The 23187-nt window shown below is 53.2% G+C and overlaps 1 protein-coding gene across 30 annotated transcripts in view; it reads right to left on the reverse strand.

Annotated features, from left to right (window-relative positions):
- NCOR2 (nuclear receptor corepressor 2) overlaps positions 1 to 23187 on the reverse strand; it is a 373900-nt gene that overhangs the window by 52109 nt on the left and 298604 nt on the right. For all 30 annotated transcript variants that reach the window (XR_010918232.1, XM_067539730.1, XM_067539728.1 and 27 more), the window contains 6 exons: positions 18353 to 18887; positions 10388 to 10508; positions 8854 to 9076; positions 3568 to 3732; positions 2977 to 3116; positions 2231 to 2336 (listed from right to left, as the gene is read on the reverse strand). Coding sequence is in view for 29 of the 30 variants with exons in the window: in XM_067539730.1 (XP_067395831.1) it covers positions 2231 to 2336; positions 2977 to 3116; positions 3568 to 3732; positions 8854 to 9076; positions 10388 to 10508; positions 18353 to 18887 (1290 nt within the window). In the remaining variant the exon portion in view is untranslated. The remainder of the gene's footprint in view (positions 1 to 2230; positions 2337 to 2976; positions 3117 to 3567; positions 3733 to 8853; positions 9077 to 10387; positions 10509 to 18352; positions 18888 to 23187) is intronic.

A 23187-nucleotide genomic window follows, 5' to 3' on the forward strand; every position in this document is an offset into this window, starting at 1 on the left:
TCCATCCCTGCCCTGCGCCCCCCGCCCTGCAGCAGGACTAGAGTCAAACACACAGACTGTGGCTGGATTTAATACCAGGGCTGGGTTTTTAAATGGGCTGAATAATTTTAAGAGCAAACTCAGCGAAAGGTTCTCAGATCCCAGCTACAGGGCATCAGTGGATCACCCAGGAGTTCCCCACCCTTTGGACAGCACTGTGCAACTGGAATGATGGGGACTGGGCATGTAGCTGCCTTCCTCTGGGGGATGCATTAGACGTTGACCAGTGCCATAGGTTGGAGACTGGAGCTCATGGAATTGTCTGATCTACTGTGGGAAGCCCCATGTTCTTAAGAGCTGAAGGACAATAACCCATCTCCTGACTCACACACTCCTGCTCAGAGCAGCCAGGAAACAATCCTCTGCCCGCCTGCCAAACAACCCCGGGGAGTGACAAGCAGAGCGCAGAATTCCCTCAGGAGTGAGAGAGCTGGGAATAGCCCCTAGTGCTGTGCGGGCAGGACATGACCCTCACACGCCTTCTCCTCTCTCTGCAGTGCTGGAGCCAGGCCTCCTCCCTTGGCGCAACTGCTCTGACTCTCAGGAGATGTTTCCAAATCTACAAATGGAACATTTTCTTCACTCGCTTCAGGCCATTTACACTTTATCCCACATCAACATGTTTCCTTCCTTCAATCACACGGTGAGCTTGAGGGTATTTTCAGAGAGGGATCATGTCCCTGAGTGAGTCTTCTATTTTCCTAGACTGTAGGAATTTAGCTGCCTCTGCCTCGCCTCTTATGCTTGGTTAATCCTTTTAGTGGTTTTCTTCCCCTTTGTATTTGCTCTTTGACTATAGTTCCCTCTTCAAGGACGGAGACCAGACTGGCACAGAACACCCCATTGTGCAATTCCACCAGCACCACGCAGAGTAGCATTATTCCACCCCTCAGTGGGCATCTCGCTATACAAGACGCACAGGCGCACGTGCACAGGCCTTTTTGCAACCGTGTAGTTTGCTAATCCCTTTCTCCAAGGTGCTCTTTGTACACAGCCGTGCCCTGGGGTATATCTGAGCTGCTCAGATCCTCTTCCTCGGTGCATAGCTAACACTGCCTCTCATCCCATGTGAAACAGCCCCCTATTCTAACCGCTCCAGGTTCTCTCCTCTTGGGTGTCACTCGCCTTCCTAGGCGAACTTGAGCATGGCTGATTTCACTTGTCTCTCGGTTGATCCAAATATATCAAACCCCATGAGCGCCCGTGCCAGACTCCCCCACTACTCCTCACTTTGGGGCCTGGTTATTCCTGGTCACCAATGAATTCTTAATCCAGCCGGTTTTAATCTAGTTTGGTTCGTTAGTCGGGTTCTTTACAGGTTTCTCATGTTGGACAATGGTGGTTGCCATTAAAAAGGAAGCATTTATCTGATCACATGGTCAGCCTTGATCGCCACACGCTCCACTGGCCTCCCATGGCTAGAACATCACGCCGAAGCGAGTGAGGCAATGAAGGGAGGGTTCCATTCCAACAGCAGCTGCTTGTTGGGGTTGAACCTCTTGAAATCCATGCATGGAAATGCTGGGCTTCTCCTTCTGGGCCCTGATCCTGGAATCGGACCTGCAGGGACTCGGGCTACTCTCTCCCCCCCGCCCCCTTGGAAGAGTGTTACCACCACCTCTCAATGCAGCTAGCGAGGGCAGAGTTTTGAGAATTACAGATCCTAGTGGTGTGGCGTGATGCCAGGTTGGCAACACTGGCCCACAGGCCTCTGTACACAGAGCGGGCACAGAACAGGCAGTGGCAAGGTTATGTTTTCCCCATGTGACTGTTCCACTAATACATCTCCATCTGGACAAACCACTGAGAAGGGACTCATTCAAACCTCTACCGAAATCGCCAACACGGAAGCCAGGTGTGTTGGCAGATTTTGTAGACAGCTGTGCACTAGGATGCGAGGAGCCCAGCACGCTATTTCACACAGGCCATCAGACGGTCATTTCACGGTCACTGCTGGCTTGATCAGCCCAGTGAACTCGCAAAACTCTGCGCCCCTGCTTCATGTCCTTCATCTCTCCAGGAGCAGCCGTGCCCTGAACAGGGCCTGATGGCTGCCACCATCTGTGCGTGAGCGCTCAACTCAAGTCTCACAGCAGCACAACAGTGACAGCGCTGACCATTCAACAGAAACCCCAGGAGTGAACGCAAGGGGTCAGGAGGCAGCTAAACCGGTAGCGTGTCAACAGCTCACCCAGTTTCTTGGGGTCCATAGTCAACGGCAGGCCCATGGTGATGGAACCGACGGGAACTTTTGCATGCTCAGAACTGTACGGCGTATGGAGCTGAATGGGCACCCCCTAAAACACAAGAAGAAAAGGTCGCCGATGGTGTGGGATGCTCTACTAAGAGACTTCCTGAACGGGGCAATAAGCAAGAAGAGGAAGCTCAGGGGAAAAGACCTCCACTGAAAGATTACAGCACCCTTCATCCACGAATCGAAACGGCGATCTGGCAGGAAACTGTTCTTAACTATGCTTGAAGGGGTTTTTATTGGTAAATGTCAGTAAATGTCCATTTCATTGCACACACAAACTGAAGGAAAAATATTTCCATGGATAATCATACAAATTTACAGAGCGGCAAAGAAAGAACAATGCTGCTTGAGAGCTTACCAGCATTTGATTTAAAGGTATTTAACTTTGTATCTTTTGCCATGTGATGTTGACAATTTGTGTTTTAACGGTTATAAAGCTTTAACTTTTTGCATCTCAATGTCTACTGTCATTAAATAATTGTCCGATCCCTCCATACTTAACTGAAACTGTGAAAATTTAAATTGACAAAAATTGGGGAAAAAATGCTTAAAAACAAACTGATATTATCCACCAAAATTATAAAGCAATACAAATCAAATTCTGCCAACCCTACTCTTTGCCAACAGAGAGGTCTCTTCCCTCACATACTTCTTAGTACCATAACACCAGGATGGCATCTTACCTGGGAAATGGAGCTGGTGGGCCGTTCCAGAATAGATGGGTGTTTCGTGGAAGAGATGAGAGGGGGAGGATTGGAGATGTTGGACAACCTTTGTAGCCCAGGCCGAGAACTCTCATGCAAATTTAATGGGATTGGGTGAGCTATTGACAAAACAAACATTATTACGGACTGTTATTTGTATCAGATAGAGAGACAGAGACCAGGGGATACTGAATGGGGACAGAGACAGAGAACAGGTACAGAGAATCTGTAGATACACTGGTTGTAACCTGTAGCTTTTTTGGCCCTGCAGACATTAATCCTGCACATCTCCCATTGCATTCTGGGATGTGTAGTTTCCACACACTGCATCTCGGTATTACAGAGGGGAATGGCTACTCCATGCCAAGCAAATCAGATGGGGTTGCTATGCTCCTGGCATGAATGCCTTTGAATGGCAAAGTTTCAGCAGCTCTCTCAGCAAGGAAGACAATAGCTGCATGAATTTAACAAATGAAATAACTTGTGACTGAGACAAGAACCACTGAACCCTTTTAGGCCACGCACACCCTAGCGGGTGCAGACCTCTGAAGACCGCCCGCCTGTGCTCACCTGGCAGATTATACTGAAACACATGTGGCTCAGCTTGTGGGGAGGTTTTGATCACGTCCCTAGAGGGCATTTGGTACGGCAGAACGGGGGGCCAGCACGATGTGGCAGTCTGCTCTCCGCTTAGCTTCTGTCCCTCTGTGAGGGAGGAGAAATGCACCAGTTTTTCTGCAAGGAGAAGGAGAATTGACCAGCTTGCCACGCACATGAACTCACACACACACCAACGCAGCATTAGCAAATCAGCAAGATCTTACAGAGACCTGCAAAAGGAAACAAGAAATAGGGCTCCTTTCCTTCGGTTAGGGCTTGCCCACACAGTAAGTTACCGCATGGCAAGCCAGGGTATGAATCTACAGCACACCAACTTGCTGCCAGCTCATCCTGTGGACGCTGCTATGACGCAGCGAAAGTCCCAGCGTGTAGCTTAGAGTGCTATGCTTTCAAGCAGAAGAACACTAAGCTGCATTCCAGCAGAACCGTGGTCATTCTTACTACGGGGACCCTTTGTGGGTTACTGAAGGTTGTGCATTAGTAAGTGATGAGAAGCAAGGCGAAGGCACAGTAAAATGCACGTTATTTGTTTAAAAGGAGTCGTTCAGTTCTAGTCATCTATCAGAAACCTGCACAGGGTGCTAGCCACGGGGCTGCACTATGTTGTGTAAAAGGGAGGCACGTCAGCCATGTGAGACTTCACGACAGCTCGGACTCTGCTATTGAAGCTTTGCTGAGAAGGGGGATAAGACAGCCATTTATCATGCAGGAATTAGCAAAGGTCCCATTCATAACAGTAATACAGAGAAGGCTCCTTAATACTTGGTGTGCTCAGCAGCTGGGAGACTTAATCCTATGCCCCTCACCCGGGGATGAAAAGAATCCAGCACCAGCAAGTCTACGTACATAGCCAAGCACTGCAAAGGAAGGTGTGACCATCACGCTGGGCATGCATGCCGGCGCTGGCTTTAATGTAGCTAGTGTGGATAACCATAGCAGTGAAGACGTGGTGATCTGGGCGTTAGTGCGGGCTCCATGCCCTGGTACAAGCCCGCCAGAGACCCCGGGTATGGATTCAGATTGCAAGCCTGCGCCAGCGTCCATGGGACTGTCTTCACTGCTCGCGACCCACGCTGGCCAGGTTAAAGCCCGTACCCGCACTCCAGCTCCTGCAATGTAGACGTTCCCACAGATTCCAGAGGGGGTGGGGTAGGGGGCTAAGCCTCAAGTTCAAAACACATCTCACCATTTCACATCTCACACGGATCAATTCACCCTTCACCCTCCCAGGGCAGATGAACTAGAGCGCCCCTGCTAGTCACTGCGCGAGGGACCTTTGGGGTAAGCCAAGTCCCTGTCATGGACTACATGTGGATATTCAGGCTCCATGGCACTTCCCCCAAGAGGGGGGTATTTGTCCTGAGACACAAGCTCTCCTCCGCCCCAACTGCCTGGCTGCTGTGGTCCGTGCAGTGCGGTGGTGGGGTCTACGCACCGTACAGCTGGGTGAAGGTGCTACATTAACCCAAGATAACACTGGCCAAGTGTACATGCATCTTGGACGCATGGAACTCTTGGAAAAGTGGTTCCTCCTCCCACAGGAGCTGTTCCCACGTACGTGCCGCTGTGAAATCTGTGAAATGTGGCCAGCTCCTTACTGACCTCACATGAAAGGTAACTACAACTCAGCCAGCTTTCGATAAAATAGCACTTTATACTGGGCGGAGTTCCTATTTCCATTTGTCAAACCTCTGAAATCAGAGCTAAGGAGTCAGAGTTGATATCATCCATCATCCAAATTAACGCTTTTGGCTTCCAATCTCCAGAAAGGCCAAGTGAAACGAGTGACTAAATCAATAGAAAACATATTGCTGGCTTTAAAACTGCCAAGCGATCGCCAAAAATATGCCTGATGGCCACGCAGTGATGAGGGAAAAGATGCGTCTGTCTGAGAGCATGCGCCAAATGGACGGGCCGTGATCACCCAGCCCCACACCAGAGCAGCACGGTCAGAGCACCTTGGGAGAACAGGCTAAACTGGCAGGGTCCAAACAGATGCAACCCCAGCCAAAGGTTGCAAGGGGCAGCCAGCGCCTTGGCTAGGATGTGATGCGCGAGTCCAAGACTGTGATCAGAAGTGGCTCCAGGGTGGTGTGAAACGTGTCCGTCTGCACAGCAGCTGCAACAGTTCACGTCTCTTATCAGGCAGGGCTTTGCCAATCTCATTACCTGCACAGCTTTCGGGGGGAGGAGGAACAGCTGTCCTCGCAAGACCAGCCCTCTGCTAGGAGCTGGCTCGGACCGCCTCTCGCTCATGGAGGGAGGGATCGCGCCACTTCTTCTTCTGCAGCACCACAATGAATGGACCCGAGTTTAACGCTCCTGGCAGTTTAGAGTCCAGATGGGTTCCTGGTGCACGGTCACGTTACCAATCGAAGAGCAGGCTTCCAATTTCCTTGCAGCAAAAGGATCGAGGAGGGATCCTCACCTGATCTCATCTCACCCCATTCGCTGCTTCGCCAGGACTAACCGGCTACCTTGCTGCCTCCCAGCCTGCTGGCACCGCACCCTTTCTCCTCCAGTTCAGAGCCAGGCTCGAGCCACGGGGCGAAATGTTAGCGCCATCAAAGTCAGTGGCAAAAGTCCCACTGGCTTCAAAGGGGCAAGGATTCCACCTCAGTCCAGATGTGCCTCTGTGAGAGCTAGCCCAGACTTCAGAGGGAACTGGGCTCTGACGCAGGGACCAGTCACTTCCTATGCGCTGAGGGGAATGGCAGGCAGTTCTCCAGATCGCACCCGTATCTCGGATGCGTGCCTGCTTCAAAACTAGGTCCGCAGGTACCCGGGACACTGAGGGCACAGTACGGCACAGCAGAGTGAGCAAACCCCTGGGAGTCGAGGCCACCAGAACCTGACACCAGCTCCTCCTCCCATGGCCTTGGCAACCTATTTTCACCTCTCTGCCTAAGCTTCCCTATCTGTGCAACGGAGCTAATACGCGCACACGGTGCAATTAGTTCAACTCATCTCTGCAGCGAGCTCGGAAGATTCAAAGTGCTAGGTGAGCGGCATCAGCAGAGCTGGCACAGCACTCGAAGCCAGCTGCTCTGCAGAGAGCAAAGCTGCGTCAGCCCACATTGACGTCAGGTCCTCACGTTAACAAAGGAGCCATCAGGTTGCAGAGTTTAAAGGTTATTCTGGAACCTGATCTTTCAAGTCCTGGTTTTCACACATTTCCACATGGCAAGTAAGCCTCTCTCCCTTTCCCAGCTGTCCCTCTTTCTTCGCTGCTCTGGGTTTGTGAAATCAGATGTGAAAAATCAGCTGGTGCAAAAGCCAATGGCAAGATGAACCAAACATCCCAGTGCAGGGGCCGCTGCTAGAGGACTAGTCTGCTGAGGTTCCAGGCTAAAAGGGGCTGTCATAGATGCTGGGTCCGTCACCTGACTCAACAGGAAGCTGAGCTGTGCGAGACGGGCTGCTCTGTATAGTGCTGTGTAACCGCGGTAACATAGTCCTGATCACTTGCACTGGGACATACTGGAGTCTAATTGAGTCTGGGTAACGAACATATGAAAGTGAGAGTGAAGAAAGCAGGACGGGACAAGCTGGAGAGTCTGCATAAGACAGATATCAATCATGTGACTTACCGGCGTATCAAATTCTTCCAAGGTGAACAGCTATATTCCTTATGTTCAGATTGTTTTATTGTCCTGTTGCCAGATTGTATGGCTATGCATGCTGTTATTTATCAGAAAGAAAGCCAGCTGGCTGAGCCCCAGCAATCAACTCTTCTAGGAAACAACGCATTTTGCAGCACTACTATTCATCTCACCACTGGGCCAGCACACCACAGATCAGATCTGCGAAATCTTGGCTGACAAAAGTTGAACTATTGTAGCCACTCTCGTGACCCAGCTTTTCAACAACTGAGATCAAATTCCAACCCATTCAATCTAATCTGTGTATTTTTTCCTCCCTCCTCTCACATGAGAGAGTGAAATTCCACGGCTGCAAACAAAATTCTTCTGTCCGGCTGCAGACCCAATGTGGTGCTTCCACCCACAATGCCTAGATGTGCTACCTTCTAGATGCTGTTCTCTGGGACAAAAGGCACCGTCACTGGTACGTCAACCCATCAAAAGCATGGTTAGTCCACAAAAATCACGATGAATCGCAACCCCACCCCCTTGAAACCTCAGATATCACTTGTCAAGGGGCTTCTCTCTCTTTCTCCAAGTGTCTGAGGCCATTTCCTGTGAGTAACACTCGCCAACTATGTCAGAACCTGCACTGCTGCTACCCACTCAGGATAGAGTTTGGAGCAGCAAACTCACTGGTGCGGAGACTCTGGTGATGTGCTGGCTTGTGCAGCATTGGAGAGATGTGCAGAAATGTTACGGGACTGCAATGGTCTCTTCCTCTAGTGGCTGGAGGTTTGAGAAGAAGGTACAAGCACAGGCACAGCTGACAGTTTAAGGAATGTTTCCTTTTAGCTCACCACAGGCCACCAGCTCTGTTCCCCGCGGGGCGTGCATTTGGTCAGCTGATGGCCCCGGAGTCTATCGGGACCGTACCGTATTTTCTCACAAGCTACGGACACTGCCGTGTGAAGGCGCTGAGCCGCCTCAGTTCTGCACTCAACACGCTGCGGGATCCGGCCAGCCTCAAACCGGACCCAACCCCAACGCTCTCATAAAGGTGTACAGGTTTAAAGAGCACACGTCAGGCCAACATACAGACTTCCAACGGGAACAGGCTTTGCAACGACACACAAAAGGACGACAGCATCAGCAAGAGCGCCCACCTCTAGTTAACCGCAACCCCCAGGTGCGCAGCCCCACCAACACGCGAGATGCGCTAGGGAGGGAAGCTCTGAATCGTTCATTAGGAATCAGAGCTGTATCCGAGCTACCCAGGAAGCTTTGGACTCTGAGTCACAGCAGTAGCATTGATTTTAAATGAAATAATGGCCCCTGCTGAGCATGAAAAGCATTCTTTATAAAAAGCAAACAAGGTAGGAAAGAGTGTCTGAACCCAGTGCCCTGGCGTGCCTCCAGGCCCTCTACTCTCGGAAATGCTAACAAAGGCAACCTTCCCACCCCAGCCGTCGACGCTACTCCAGGATGTGTTGCAGGTTCAATGAGCCACGATGTACTGCCTAATGAATACGGTCAATTAGCCATGCCTACAAGATGCTGCTCCGCGATGCTATCGGAGAGCTGTGAAGCCAGCTTCCACCTGCAATAGGAGCGCTGTCCCGGCTCTGTGAAATCACGCCCGGGCGCATCTTACCTTCTTTGTCACCAACGGCAGGGCTTCTGCTCATGTCCCTGGGGCTACTGCTCGGCTGCTGCTCCTGCTCCGGCTGCTGCAGCTGTTTGCTCTGGGCTACGTCGTCCCGGGCAGACTCGTGAGCTTTGGTGATTTGCTGCTGGTAGAGGGCCAAGGCATGGTGAGGCACCTGAGGCTTCATGCTGCCGCTCTGCAACGTCCCCTCCGGGAATCCCTCGGAGATCTGCAGGGTTGGGAGAAGTGGAACATATTGGGCCAGCTGTTGTTAACTTCTACAGCTGAGTCCACAAGGAGGTTTTTACTCCAAAAACAAGACCGCGGCTCCTTTCTGGGGAGCTTTTCCCCTACCCCCGCAGACAGTCAGCTCAATTCCCCAGGCTGTCCTCCAAGGGTGTCTAACCACGTCACTGCCCTTGCTGGCACAGGCGGCAAACAAGAGAGGGTGATGCAGCATGTTTATCTTTTGCCACAAGGCTATCAACCTGTTTGGGAAACATCACAGGGGAACCTCAGATTTGGCTTGTCTAAGGAATGTAATCTGTAGCCCGGAACTGGCAGCTAAGAAAAGGGTTTCAGTACAAGGCACTGATCTCCAGTCAGGCACACAGATGTCTGAAAGGATGATGTGAACTTTTCATTTGTGATCTTCAACGTACAACGTGATTTTGGCCATTTCCCACTTGGCAGACATTGTCCCCCTGGCCACTCTTTTGAGGATGGGGAAGAATAACTTGTTTTTTTACTTCATTGGGAAGGCACCGGCAATAATGATCAGTGTGAAGAACGTGTCTTCTTGTGGGGAGCGGCTGCTGTATAGCTACGCAGGGGAGCACGGAGAGGAGTTTGGTGGATCAGCAAAAACAGCACCTCTCTCTCTCTCTGTCTCATGTGAAATTACTGATTCCAGTGACATCAGTGTCATTCCAAAGAAGCTCATCAGCAGAGCTGCTCCGGACTTGATGGTGTAACTGGTCCTCGGGAGAATTCTGGGCCTGGGCTGTGAAAGCTGTGCATGGTGGGGTTTTTCATAAGTGAGGAAGGCAGTGACTGTATAGCAATGACAAGCTGTGCCCATTTCTTATAAAGAAATGCATGAGGCAATCGTGTATCTCTGGGGGAACTTCCTCCGAGAGCCAGGAAGGAGTTGTATATACAGAACCTGGTGAGAGCCCGGTATCCGGCACGGGCTCCACAATGCCCGTCACACACCACACACACAGGGCCATGCCCGGCGCACCCAGTGCTATCACCCCTCCATGCAGACACCCACTCCCCCTCTGCCCCCGGTGCAAACAGATCAGAAACCCCCACCGGCCCCCGTCAACCGCAACGCGCAAGGGAACACGTGTGCACATGCAGCCCTTGTGCAGTCGCCCCCATGCCGGCAGGCCCCCAGGCAAAAGCACGCCCAAGGCAAACGTTTGCTCGGTGCCTTTGGGCCGAGGATTTTAAAAACCCCAAGGGTGGCAGAACAAGCCGCTTGGCGGGAGCGAGGCGGGGCCAGGCGCTGGGGGGCCTTCGGCGTGCTACTTACAATGGCAGGGATGGCAGCAGCTCGCTGCTTCAGCTGCTTCAGGTCCAGCGGTTTCTGAGGCGACGCGTTCAGCCTGGCATCGTTGGCGGCGTTGAGGAGGCTGGGCCTTGGAGACAGCAGCCTGCACACAGACACACACACATCATGGGAAGCCGACCGGAGGCGAGGGGCGGGAAATCTTTTCCTTTTTTAAATTACGACTCCGGTCGTGGGCCTCCTCGGCACACAGAGACGAGGCCAGCGGCCAGGACGCGTGCTACTCCGTCTGCGTCTCACCCAGAGGACGCGAGTGCGACAGCCCCACGTGCGGAGCCTGGGCTTTCCAGCTCAAACCACAGCGGCTCGTATGCTTTTAGCGCCGCAGGGCCCCGGCGCGTCAGCCGAGAGGGCAGCCATCACTTGTGCAATACACCTGGACGGCGCCACCCATCGCTTACAAGGCTGCTCCGCACTGGGCAAGGTCCTGCTTGCTGAATAAACTTTGCTTCCAGGAGCCACTGCCGCCCCTGCCGCACCGGAGAGGAGCAATGTCGAGTGGACATGGAGCTCCCTTTCTCGCTAGACTTGATAAGCAGCACAGGGCCCTGCCTGGACCATCCTACTCGGAGACCGTGCCCGCACACGGTGGCAGCGCTAACTCCTACTGCCCAGAGAGCACCCAGCCGGGATGCAGCACTCCTCCCCCCAGCAAACAGCACCGACCCAAGCAGATAACACAGCCCTGGTACCGTGGAGCGCGGCGCAGGGCCTCGCAGGCAGAGCGACTCGGTCATAGAACGCCGCTGCGGGGGGAAAGGCAGGGCGGGACCGGGAGCCGGGTTAAACAGCTGCAGGAGAGGAGAAGTGGGCCGACTCCGGCCGGCCTCGCTCATAAGGGCATGACTCCAGTGCGAGCCTTGGCATAGGTATGAGGAGCAGGAGTTGGCTCCGTGGGCCTGATTTCTCTTTCCCTTACCCGAGTGTAAATCAGGAGTAACTCTAGTGAAGCCACTGCACTACCCTGGCCCCAGCTCAGGGAAGAATCAGAGCCAATGCAGGGTGCCAGTGAGTTATTAAGTCAGGGTGCTTGACTCGGATCTCAGCTGAGACTCCAGGGGCATGTGGGAAATCACAATCAGGCCCAGGGCCTGGGGACTCTCCTATGCCGAGGCACTAGACGGTGAGAAAGCCAATGTTTGCATCTGGATTCAATACCACCGCCTGGTGCGAGGAACCGAGAGCTCTGGCACGGTCAGCCAGGATTACACACTGTCCGAGACCAGCAGGGGAGGGCTGAGGGCGCTGCCTGGCTGGGCCACGAGCGGCTGGCTACGAAGCTGACGCTCTCGGCTAATGTTCCAACTCGCTGCTAAGAGCCAAAAGCAAGACGCAATCCTTGCACGCTGTGTGGGGCTGGAGGCTCCCTGCCCACTCCCATGAGCAAGAGATAATGAAACAGCCCCCGCTAGGGCCTGGCTCCTACCCCTACAACTCAGCAGCAGCCGTGGCTGGAGTTGCCGGTACAGATGTATCCCGGGTCTGTAGAAGTGGGTTCCCTCCTGCTCCCGGGGCTGGGAGCGCTCTGCCCCAGCGCTAGATCTTTGGGTTAACCCTTCAGATGCTGGCTCATGGCCAGGCTGGTGCACCTGAGCTTCGCTAAGGCTGTTATGTGGTCTGGGCAGGAAGCTGGCAGGGTCTGTGGTGTTCAGAGGGGCTGAGTCATGCCTGGCCTGGCCTCCTCCCCTGCAGAAACAGCTCTGCTTCCCTCCTCCCCACGCTGCCGCTCCTCTGGGCTGGGTGCCCCGTGGAATCTCAGGGGGCGTGCGTGCCCGTCTCTCTGCGTGCAGGCGTGTGCGTGTCCCCTCAGATCACCCGACGAGGAAGAGGAAGCGAACAGGAGCAGTGAGGAAGGCAGAGCTCCGGCTGGGAGGGAGGGAGGCTGCCGAACACGGGGGGGGGGGGGGGAAGGAAACTTGCCCTGGGCTTTAAGGCTTGCTAGGAGGCGACTGTGAAGAACACACCAGTGCTGCCTTCCAGCCAAAACGCATTGCTTCCCAGCCCCCACACAGGGCTGCCTTCTTCACCTGAGGCGCTGCTGCCTGTGCTAGCGAATGGCCGGGCCACTGGTTCATACCCCGGGGCCTGTATTCACGGGCTCCCTCGCTGCAGGGGGCTGGCGGGCTGCCTGGGGTTTGCTCCTGTGCAGAACCACCCCTACATAGCTGGCTGCAACTCCATGCTCCCAGTGCAATGGAGCAACGCAGTGCAAGCTGCCCTGGGCCTCAGCGGGAACTGGATGCAGCCCTAAGAACGCAGGCCGTGGGTGGTCGCCCTGTTACGCAGGACGGCTGCTAACTCACAGTATTATTTCCCTCACTCCGTGCTTCTCAGCTTCAACGCTGAATCCTCCTAGCACCCCCAGGAAGCAGGCGAGGCTCACCCCAATCAACGGGGTGGGGGGAGGAGAGATGAAGGCCCAGATAGGGGAAGGGACTTGCCCTAGGGGGTCAGAGCTGGGCTCAGAGCCCAGCTGGCTCCTGGCTCCCAGCCTTGCGCTCAGCACACCAGACCCGGCCCCTCCCCGCACTGCTAGCTGTCGAAGCAGTCCACGGGTTTAAGGTTTACAGCCTGCTCTGTTTATCTGAGCTGCTATTTGAGAGCTCTTTTCGGCCTATAAATTTCAAGGTCATTCTGTGTTCAACCTCGGATGATAAACAAGTCCAGCTAGGCCATGTGAGGGGAATAAATATATCTCTGTGCTGTGCTCTCATCTTCCTTCCCCTTCCCCCCCGCCCAATCCTCCTCCTTCAGGACAGTCTAGTTAGACGCCAAGACCTGCAAACTGCACAGCCTTGGATTCGCCCCAGGAGCTGGGCCCAGCAGCTCTCTGAAGAAATGCCCTGGAGGAAACGAGAAGAGAGGTGGCTAATCAGAGCCATCCTGGGAATAAACGCACAGCATCTGCCAGCTGTGGCGTATCAAAAGCCAGAAGCTTGACTGCTGTGGAAATGTAAAAGGATACAGGCCCTGGGGCATCTATGCCCCACAACGGCCAATGAGGGATGTAGGAAGGGACCGACTAGTTCAAACTCTGGCCAAGATTTTCAAGTGATCGGTGATTTTGGGGCCCTCGTTTTTTGGGTGCCCAACTTGAGACACTGGGAGGGGCCCTGACTGTCAGGACATGCCAAGCACCCAGCCTCTCCTGCCTCCAGGCCCTTATCAGGCATCTCTGGCTGCACATCCAAGTAACTCGCTGCTTTTGGAACCTTTGGCCTCAGACTCTTTTGTCCAGAAAACTGAATTCCATCAGTAAAATGGGGCTCAGTGAATTCAGTCTTGTAAAGCACTTGGAGACCCTCAGAGTCCAGGAGCCAAAGCTAATTACTATTTTTAGAATGTCTGTAAATGACAAATTGCCAATTCACTGAAATGAATTGAACACCGGTGTATAGCTGGGCTTGCCAGGAACGCAGCACACAACACTTTGCTGTGTAAACCACCTGGCCTTAAACCGTGCTCTGGGAATGTACACGTCTGCTCTGCGTGTGTGTGAAGTGGAGAGTGACGTCTCCAGGACATTAATTTACACACACCCCTTTCATTTTTAGTGCTGGGTCTCCCAAACTAGACATGGGCCCAACCAAGCTAAGCGATGGAAAAATCAGGGAGAGAAGGATATGCAGAGTGCCTATGGATCTCTTGCCTGATTCAGCACCGGGGAAGGGGGACAGGCCCAGGCTGGGTGCACACGTCCCCCTGCAAAATGACAAGATGAAAGATTAGGACTAGACTGTAAAAGTGTGACACGTGACCCACATGGTGCCATTTCTTATTGCACTGCATAGATGTGAGCCCGTCTAACTACGGAATGCCCCAAAATACCAATCCACGTGCTGCAGGAAGCAGTAAATCCCAATTCCTCCTCAAACCTTTCAAACACTTAGCCTCATGGCTGGGTGCAAAAAGGCGGAGGATTCTCCACAGTTGCAGAACGGGCACTGGCGTCCCTGCAGAACTGCCAGGGAGGGAGGGTAAGGTACTTGCCTAGCAATATAGCAATGGACCAACTCAAACTTGGCAAAGGCTGGCGCCATGTCTCCTGGGCACAGAACGACTGCGCACAGCTGGTAAGTGCACATTTTACAACCCAGTCTCCCCATTTCTCTTTTAGTGGTAAACTTGCAAGGGCTAAATCCGCGCGGCATCACGCGTGCATTGACATCTAGTGTGACCTACAGCTGAACTTTGTCACTGGCACGGCTAGCAGCCATTTAAAAAAACAATGCATGAAGACAATTGTCTTTATTTTTAACTCTGAAGAGTTAAAGCTGTGATTATCTTTGCTCTGGCCTGCCACTCAGTAGCGTGACCTGCAGAAGGGGGGCAGCCAACGCAGCTGTCCCTAAGCGTCACTCCCCCAGCCTGGTCCTCAACCCTCCCTCCTCATCCCACACAGCGACCCCGGCCCTACCTGAAGGAGAAAGCAGAACACTTTAACCAACAGAGCACTGGCAACTGGAGCAGAGCGCAAAGGAGAGAGAAAACAGCCTCCTGCGTCCTAGCGGACAGAGCTCCGTGGGCGCGCGTTTGCGCACACAAGCCTGTGTACACACATGTGCTGCACCCAGAGAAGATGGCTAGTTCTTCACCACCCTGACGTAAAGATAAGGAGTAAGGGCTTATCTCCACATGAAAGTCAGACTGGTTAGAAGTCAAGGTGCGCGTTCAAACTGATAGTGGGTGTGATTGCAGTAAGGGTGTCCTGAGGTAGCTTTGAGCCAACCAGCGCCAGTACCACTAGCAGCAAAGCTGCGGCATACGGGCTTCACACAGCTGCCCAGGTACGTACCCAGGGTCCTGGGCGGGCTTGTACTGTCTGCACTGAAGCCCATCCTGCCATGACTTCACTGCTACCTTCTCACACCATCTTCTACATCAAAGCCTTCCTGCAGGTCCGGGTATAGACATTCTGCAGGCACATCTCTGACTGCAGTGGAGACAGACCCAGAGTTAGCCCGGGATAACTCCCCCTGGTGACTGTCTTAACCTGGTGTAAAAGGGACTCCCCTCTCCTCAGTTTAGCTGGCGTTGCTTTCAAAAGACTAAAAAAGCAACTCGTACACCAGAATAAGTGTGTCCACATGGGGAATAATACCGGAATAACTTGATCAGTTTAATTATCCTGGTTTAACTGGTCAAACTTTCCCAGGCAGCCAAGCCCCGAATCTGCCGTGTCCCATATTTCAGAGCAGTGGCTGCTACAAGGACTGGCCCAAAGGGGGGGGGAAGGGGAGCTGTTTAATGTTTAACGTCCCTGAAAACTGGTATTTGTTTGTCAGGGCAGATATGCACCGAATCTCCCCGGGAGCCTGGGATAAAGAACAGTTCACAAGACTGCTGGCTGGTTTGTCTCGGGGAAGGTGGTAAACGCTGTGGTGGTGGTGATGGTGTAAAACTAGGTTAACAGTTCCCGCTGCCCTCTCCCTTTCTCACAGGGATTAGTGAGCAGCCTGGGAAAAGCCTAGGGGTTTCTCTGCCCAAAGGAGGAACACCACATTCAAGCAGGCCTCAGCTCTGCAGCGGGAAAGTGAAGAGGGGCAGGGGCCAGTCTTACGACACCGTATCAGAGCAGCGGCACGGCAGCACCACCAGAACTCATGCGCAGCTCCTTTTATTAGCAGGTCTGCGGCAGAAAAATCGGTTACCGTAACTGTGGTCCTTCGAGGTGCGCGGCTCACCCAGGGAGGCATGTGCGAGCCCCGAGGAAGGGTTCGGCCCGCTAAGCGGGGCTCTCTATTGTAACTCACTGCTAAACTAGAAAGTGGAACGTAGCCACTGCAGAGTAGAGAAACAAGAGTCCCTGGAGAGAAGCCCTAGCGGTGAACGCAAGGATGGGCTGAAGTTCCAGTGACCACCCGGGGCGGTAAGAAGGAACTGAGGGGGCAGCCGAGCCCTACGTAACAGCACTACGAGGGCACAACTCCAGGGGCAATAGAGCCAGCCCGACAGATACCACTGAGATCAAAAAGTTCCGGCGGCGATGCTCGGGGCATGCACGCACCTACGTTGGAATGGACATGAGCAAGCACTGGAAGAAGAACGCGCCGTTCCCGTAGGAAGTGCAAAGAGCATCGCTGAGTCTATTCTGCGCACCGTGCTGGCTAATAACCTCACCATGCTCGATGCAAGTGCTGCAGCAAATCTCCAAGAGCTTGTCTGTCTCCAGTGCAAGCTGGAGGGGGCAGGCTTATCTGGGGGAACTTGTTGCTTTCCGGTTCTTTGTGCCACCCAGGTTATTAGCTCTCAGTACCAGCTTCCTAGTCCTGAACCACATGGTCCCGTCACCCTGCTTTGCTGTCAAACTGGCTTCTCCTCCCACACAAACCAGTTCCCTGCAGGAGCTGGGACACCTCCCTCACTCCCCCAGACTGGCTTTGTGTATGTGTGAGGGGTGCGGGATTCCCACTGCCAGCCGCCGCCGCCCCAAAAACAAGTCCACACAAGGGGAAGGAACCAGGCTAGATCTCACTCACCCATAAAACCAACAGCTGTTTTTATAAATTACATCTTTCTAGGAGGCTGGGATGGCGGACTCTGTTGGCTGACAAGGAGGGCAGATGGGACCAGATTCGGGGGAGTGTACGGTTGCTAGAATGCCACTTCCTCCAGAAGACTGGCCACACCCCTGAAAATCCTGAATATTCATCTCTCTCTTTGCTAATCTTCGGTGTGTCCGCATGCAGCCCCAATTTATGGGATGAGCCACGTCTCCATTTTCCTCCCTCTGTGGGAGGGAAATACGGCCGATCCCATGAAAAGTCCAATCACACTCATCATGGGAGAGGCACAGAGAGTTGCAGCACTTGTCTGGTGACTTGCCCTGCTCTCGTCACGGATAATTATTGGCTGGATGTTTCAATTGCCTCTCCCCACCCCAGGAACAATTCATATACCGGCCCCCTTGCCACGCTATAAATGAGAGATCAAAGCAGCTCCTCTTCAGAGAACACTACGCAGCCATTGAAGGAGAAACTGGCTGCAAGTCTAGGTCCCCGCGGCACTTACTGAAATTGGCCGGATCTATGCAATAAGCCATGAATCACAGGTCACGGAGAACCTGCCATCGATAAAGGACAGGAGCGTACCACAGCCAGCGATCTTTGCCTGACTGCTGTCCACGGCCACCTGTCCCAGGTCTGTGACACAGTGAGCAGCCCGGGGCCCTTTATTCCACTTTCCCTTCAGAAGCTGTTGCCGACATCAGGTTCAAAGACACGAGGCAATGAAGAGCTTTAACCGAGGGCCAGCCTGAGTGGAACGGGGCTGGCAGAATTAGAGATGGAAACGACTTGTTTGGCCAGCAAATGTTCAGGGTAAAGACCCAATAAACAGAAATGCTACTTTTTTTTTTTTACTTCTATCGCCCCCTCCATCCAACGGGCTTGAACAGCTTCCCAAACATCAATTAATTACACCTCTCAATCCCACTGCGAGGGAGGCAAGCGTTATCATCATCCCCATTTTACAGCTGGGGAAACAGAGGCCCAGAGAGGTGAAGTGATTTGCCCAAGGTCACACAGTGAGTCAGTGGCACAGCTGGGAGCAGAGCCCAGGAGTCAAAACGGTCTCGCTGATTTCCACGGAGCCGCGTGGAGTGGGTGCATCTCAGCCTGTGCGAGGCTGGCAGAATCAGCTCCGCGAGAGCAGGAGGACCCCACGGGATCTAGACTGGCCTCCGGGCTCCAGCCGTACCCAGCGACTGACGCTTCCCAGGAAAGCTCCCATCCGTCACGCGCCCCTGACACTGGCCCATCCGCATAGGCGGGAGAAAGATCTCCTCCCCAGCCCCAGCCCGAGGCACGACCTCCTCTGCGAGAGTCACGCCAGCCGCACAGCTGCCAAGGCTCCCACGGGCAGGGAGGCTACCCAGCCCCTTTGCCAAACCTGCCCTGCCGGCTCTGCGCCCCAGGCACCTCCCCTTACCTGCTTTTGTCCACGGCGTCCTGCTCATCCATCTCGTCCGCGCTGCAGGTGGCGCTGGAATCGCTGTCGGGGTTGAGCCCACCGGCTTTGCCTGCTTTATGACCCTCCTTCTTCTCGGCTTTCGGCACCACCTCGGCTCCTGCTGCGCCGCCGCCCTCTGCTTTCTTGTCGCTCGCCTTGTCTCTCTCCGGGTAGTCCTCAGTCTCCTCCTTCTTGATTTCGCTCTCGCAGGACTCCTCGCTCGGCTTCTCCTCCGGCTCCTCCGTTTTCACCACGTCGACCACTGGTTCCTCCGGCGGCTTCTCCTCGCCGCCGGCCGCCTCGGCGGCTGCCTCCAGGGGCGGCGGGGTGGCGGCAGCAGTGGGATTAGCTGCAGTGGCCCCAGTAGCAACGGCATCCTCCCCCTGGAGGGCAGGTTCTGCGCCAGAGTCTCTCCCCGGCCCAGGCGTGGGCTTGGGCCCGTTCTCGCTACTTTCTTTGCCTTCGGGCCTCGGCGAGGGAATGCTCTCGGTGTCTGAGCTGTTATTTACTGCGGCTGAAAGGAAATCAGAGCAGGGTCAATTTCTACAGCGCTCGTTACTACCCTTTAGACAGCTAAACACACAAACATGAGGTGACCGGCCAGACACAAGAAGGGAGGAACCTCCCCAGCTTTGCGAACACTTTCATTCCCACACGGAAGACCAAATTCCCTTCCCAGCTACGCTGGAGTAATCCCACTGGCTCTGCGGAGTATGCACCAGTGTCAACAGGCAGCCAGGATGGAGCCCCAAGTTTGGAAATCTCCAGCCTCAATGTCCCGCCTGAAGCAGACGGCAGCATACGGTTTGTCATTTCCCCCTCTCTTCTTCAGCACACAGCACAACACTACACTCAACAAGGGCCCAGAGAGCTCTGCCTGCTGGGCGTGGGGGAGGAAGTGGTTGCAAAGCTGCCATCCATCCGTTGGGTTTAGGCTTAGATCAGCCAAAATGAAGGATGGCTGGGATCTGAATGAGCCATTTGATCGGATTCCCCCAAGTTTCAGAGCAATAGCACCAGGCATGGCAACAGCACGCAATAGCATAGCAGGCGTAGCAATAGCACCAGGCATGGCCGATACCTGGTGCTAGTCTAAAATTGCAAGAAACAAAAATTGATATAAATGTGAAAACACCACCGCCGCTGCCTTGCTCTTACCTAGCACTTTTCATCAGTAGATCTCAAAGCACTTTACAAAGGAGGGCAGTGTCATTAGCTCCCTCTTACAGATGGGGAAACTAAGGCACGGACCGGGGACGTGCCTTGCCCAAGATTATATGAGCACAGAACCACGGGCTTAGAAGAGGCCACAAGAGTCTTCTAGTCTAACCCCTCAGCCAAGATGCAGGATTTGTTGTGTCTAAACCATCCAAGGCAGATGGCTACCCAGCCTCCTTTTGAAAACCTCCTGAAAAGGAGCTTCCACAACCTCCCTAGGCTGTCTGTGCCATTGTCCTCCTGTTCTTAGTTAGGAAGTTTTTCCTGAGATTGCATCTAGATCTGCTAACGCTGTAGTCTGAACCCATTGCCTCTTGTCCTGCCCACTGTGTCACGAGAGAACAACTTTTCTCTACCTTTTTTATGGCAGCCTTTCAAGAATTTGAAGACTGCTAGCATGTCCCCCCCTTAATCTCCTCTTTTCCAAACATGCCCAGTTCCTTCAGCCTTTGCTCAGATGGCTTGATTCCATCTCTTTGATCAGCTTTATTGCTCGCCTCTGGATGCTTTCCAGTTTCTCCACATCCTTTCTATGCAGTGGTGACCAAAACTGGACACAGGACTCCAGCTGCCAAGGAGAACGGTACTGTCACCTCCCAGGACTTGCATGCCAGGCCTCTCTTAACACAACCCAAAATTGCATTTGCCTTTTTTTTTTTTTTTTTTGGCAACAGCATCGATCACCCAGCAGACCAAGGGCAGAGCTGGGACTAGAACCCAGGTCTCCTGAGTTCCAGTCCAGTGCTTTCACAGCCGATCACCGGGAATCCCCACTACAGGGCCATTAGGTAGTATACACACCCCAAGACAGAGGGGGGATTTTGCAGGGTGTTTCACTGAGACATTTGTGGCCCAAATTTCAGATGTGCTAAGCAACCAGCAGCTCCCATTGAGAACAACGGAGAATCTCTCCCCCTCCCCAAACTTCCCTTCCCTGCACTGGGAACAATGGGAGCTGCTGGATGCTGGGTACTTTTGAAAACCTGGCCCATACATGTCCCAGTCACGTTGTTTCCCCTGCCCCAGCTGGAGAGCACCAGCGCCCAGACAGACAGGACTGTATTTGGGAGTAAAACAAGGTGGACACATTAAATCCCCACACCTCCGGTACGCTATGTGTGAGGGTCACTGGCTTCCATTCTGGAACCAGCAGCCCCAGTCCGCGCCCCCAAAGCAGCCCCTTCCCAAATCCCCACTCTTCAGGTCTAACTCCTTCCCCAGCTGCGTGGGATGGAGACACCAGCTCAGCTCCCTGGCTACTTTCCTCATCTCCCTCCTCAGTGGTGCTGAGGTCTGGGCCTTCTCCCTGTCCCCCCTGTATAGCAGCAGACATGGAACGTCTCAAGATTCTCCTGCTCCCCCTACCCCACAAAAAAATGGGTTCCAGGATCTCCCTTCCTCCTTCCCCCGCCTGTGAGGGGGAATTCTCTTCTCACCATACCCCCGCCTTCTGGTCAGAGGAGGGAGAAGGTCCTGTAGACAGACCCGGTCTCTGTGCTGGACAGGGAGGTGCTGGGATCCGCACGCGGTCCATGACATATCAAGGGCAGAAAGAAGCATGCTCCTCTTTCAGCCTGGGCGCCATTCAAAAAATGTAACTAGCCTTAAAAAACAAGGGACAGGGTCATGAATCCGAAAGCCAGAAACCCGGGTCTAAAAGCAGGCAGGCGGGAGCCATCTGTTTGCCCTCTGATCCAATGACGCATTTAAAATCGCTCGCTTCACTCTTCTTTGCATCGGTCTCAAAACTCCATCCCGCTTTCTTCAAGGCCTCAGCCAAGATTCCAACCTCTTTGCTTGCATCCCAGTACTGCATCACTGCGAATGTCGCTACCCTGCCGTCCCCCATCCCGTGGCCCAGCTATGAAGAAAGCCCAGGCAGCAGAACCACATGTTTTTTTGTTTTAGCAGCCAACATGAAAAGAGTGGCGATCAGGGTCAGCCAGAGGAAAAAATCTCTCAGAGTTTCAGGACAGGTTAATGATTAAGCATCCAGGATCAACTCTAAATCTATGGGAAATGGCTTTCTCCTGAGCTGAAAACTCTCATGTCTCGATGCCAATGTAAAGCGGGCAGGGAGGTGTTCCAGAGAGCAGAAGGCCATTGTTTCTTCGGCCCAGAGAGAGAAATATTTGGAATGAATTGTGCGTCGGCAAGATGGCCTGCACTCCTTCTGGGATTTCCTGACACAACAGAAAGTTTGTTCTACAACTACGGGAGTTGAGGGCTTTCAGATTCTCTCAGAACTTCAGAGGTTAAGGGTCAAGAGGTCCTCACTTCAGGATTTAAGAGCAGTGCCTTCCCCCTTAATAGGATAAGGATGGGAGGGAAGGTGGGATTCCTTCCAGACACAGATCTGTATCGGTCTGAAAGGCAGAGCAGGCGGCTTGCAAGTTATAGCCAAATGGATGGAGGCAGAGAGGAACAGTATTCTGATAGCTGAGCACATCCAAAGTATTCCACTTTCTTGGCAGAAAAATGCCCCAAGGCCAATAGGAATTTCAGCCTTCCCTGATGTTTATTTACTTGTAATAAATCAGTGAAACACAGTCGCCCAAGGACAATGGGCCAGGAATTTACAGTATTTAGGCAGGACAGAGATTTATGGTGTATTTGGCCAAAGCCTCACCCAGAAATGCACCCACATCCCTTCTCAAAGTGAAACAGGGTCTGCCGGGGCCAAAGAGATGTCTGCAGATACTTCACCTCTGCTTCAACCAGGCTTCAGATTGCCAAGTGTTGTGACTGCACTGCGGGCACGGGGAAGCTGAAGAGAGCTGCCTAGCAAAGGAGTTGTGCACTGGCTGGTGAGGTGAACGCTACAGTTTGTCATCTGGCCTCACTCTGCTATCAGAGCCCCATTCATTGGAGCGTGAGGTGATCTGTGCATACACTTGGCCCTCGCGAACCAGGCAGTTTGGACGCAGACAATTAATCACGCAACAAAATCATCCAAAGCCGCCTTCTCTGCTTGGTATTCATTACGCCAAAATGCATCCCCAAATGTCACAGGGGAGCGAGGCAAACTGCTCAAGCATACTGCAGCTCTGACATTTCTGCTCCTGTGACATTTCATCCACTTGGCTTACAGCTTTGTTCAGCTCAGTAGCCCACTTCAGAAATAGAGTCCCATCCGCCTCACAGGATGAAAAAGAGATGAAAATTGAAAATGTAATAACGTAACGCTTCTAAGTGTGTCAAGAGATCTGTCTTCAATCTTCAAACACATTGTTTTACTCTGAACTCCTCTCACAAAGAGCAATAACCACATCTCACACCAGGTCTATGAGTCACAGATCACCCAGCGCAGAAGATTTACCATGAACCTGCCTTATCATGAGTCACTTTCAACAATGAGTTGAAAAGATTTGCAATTTCCAGTCCCATTAGCCTGGTCTCCAAGGCCAGGACTCAGCATGGTGCCAGCTCTGCTGCTTAAGTTATTAAATTACTTTGACAAAAGTCAAATGGGGCCATTGCTCTAAATTACACACATTTTCCCAAACTGGCTGCTGAGATTTCTGAGCCATAAATAGCTAAAACGATCACTTTCATTTGGCTTCCCTTCTTCCGTTCAAACAGGAGAATGGAAATGG

Source organism: Emydura macquarii, unplaced genomic scaffold, assembly GCF_026122565.2.
Source record: "Emydura macquarii macquarii isolate MOO-44397 ecotype Brisbane River unplaced genomic scaffold, CSIRO-AGI_Emac_v2 contig_554, whole genome shotgun sequence".
In the NCBI taxonomy this organism is placed as follows: domain Eukaryota; kingdom Metazoa; phylum Chordata; order Testudines; family Chelidae; genus Emydura; species Emydura macquarii.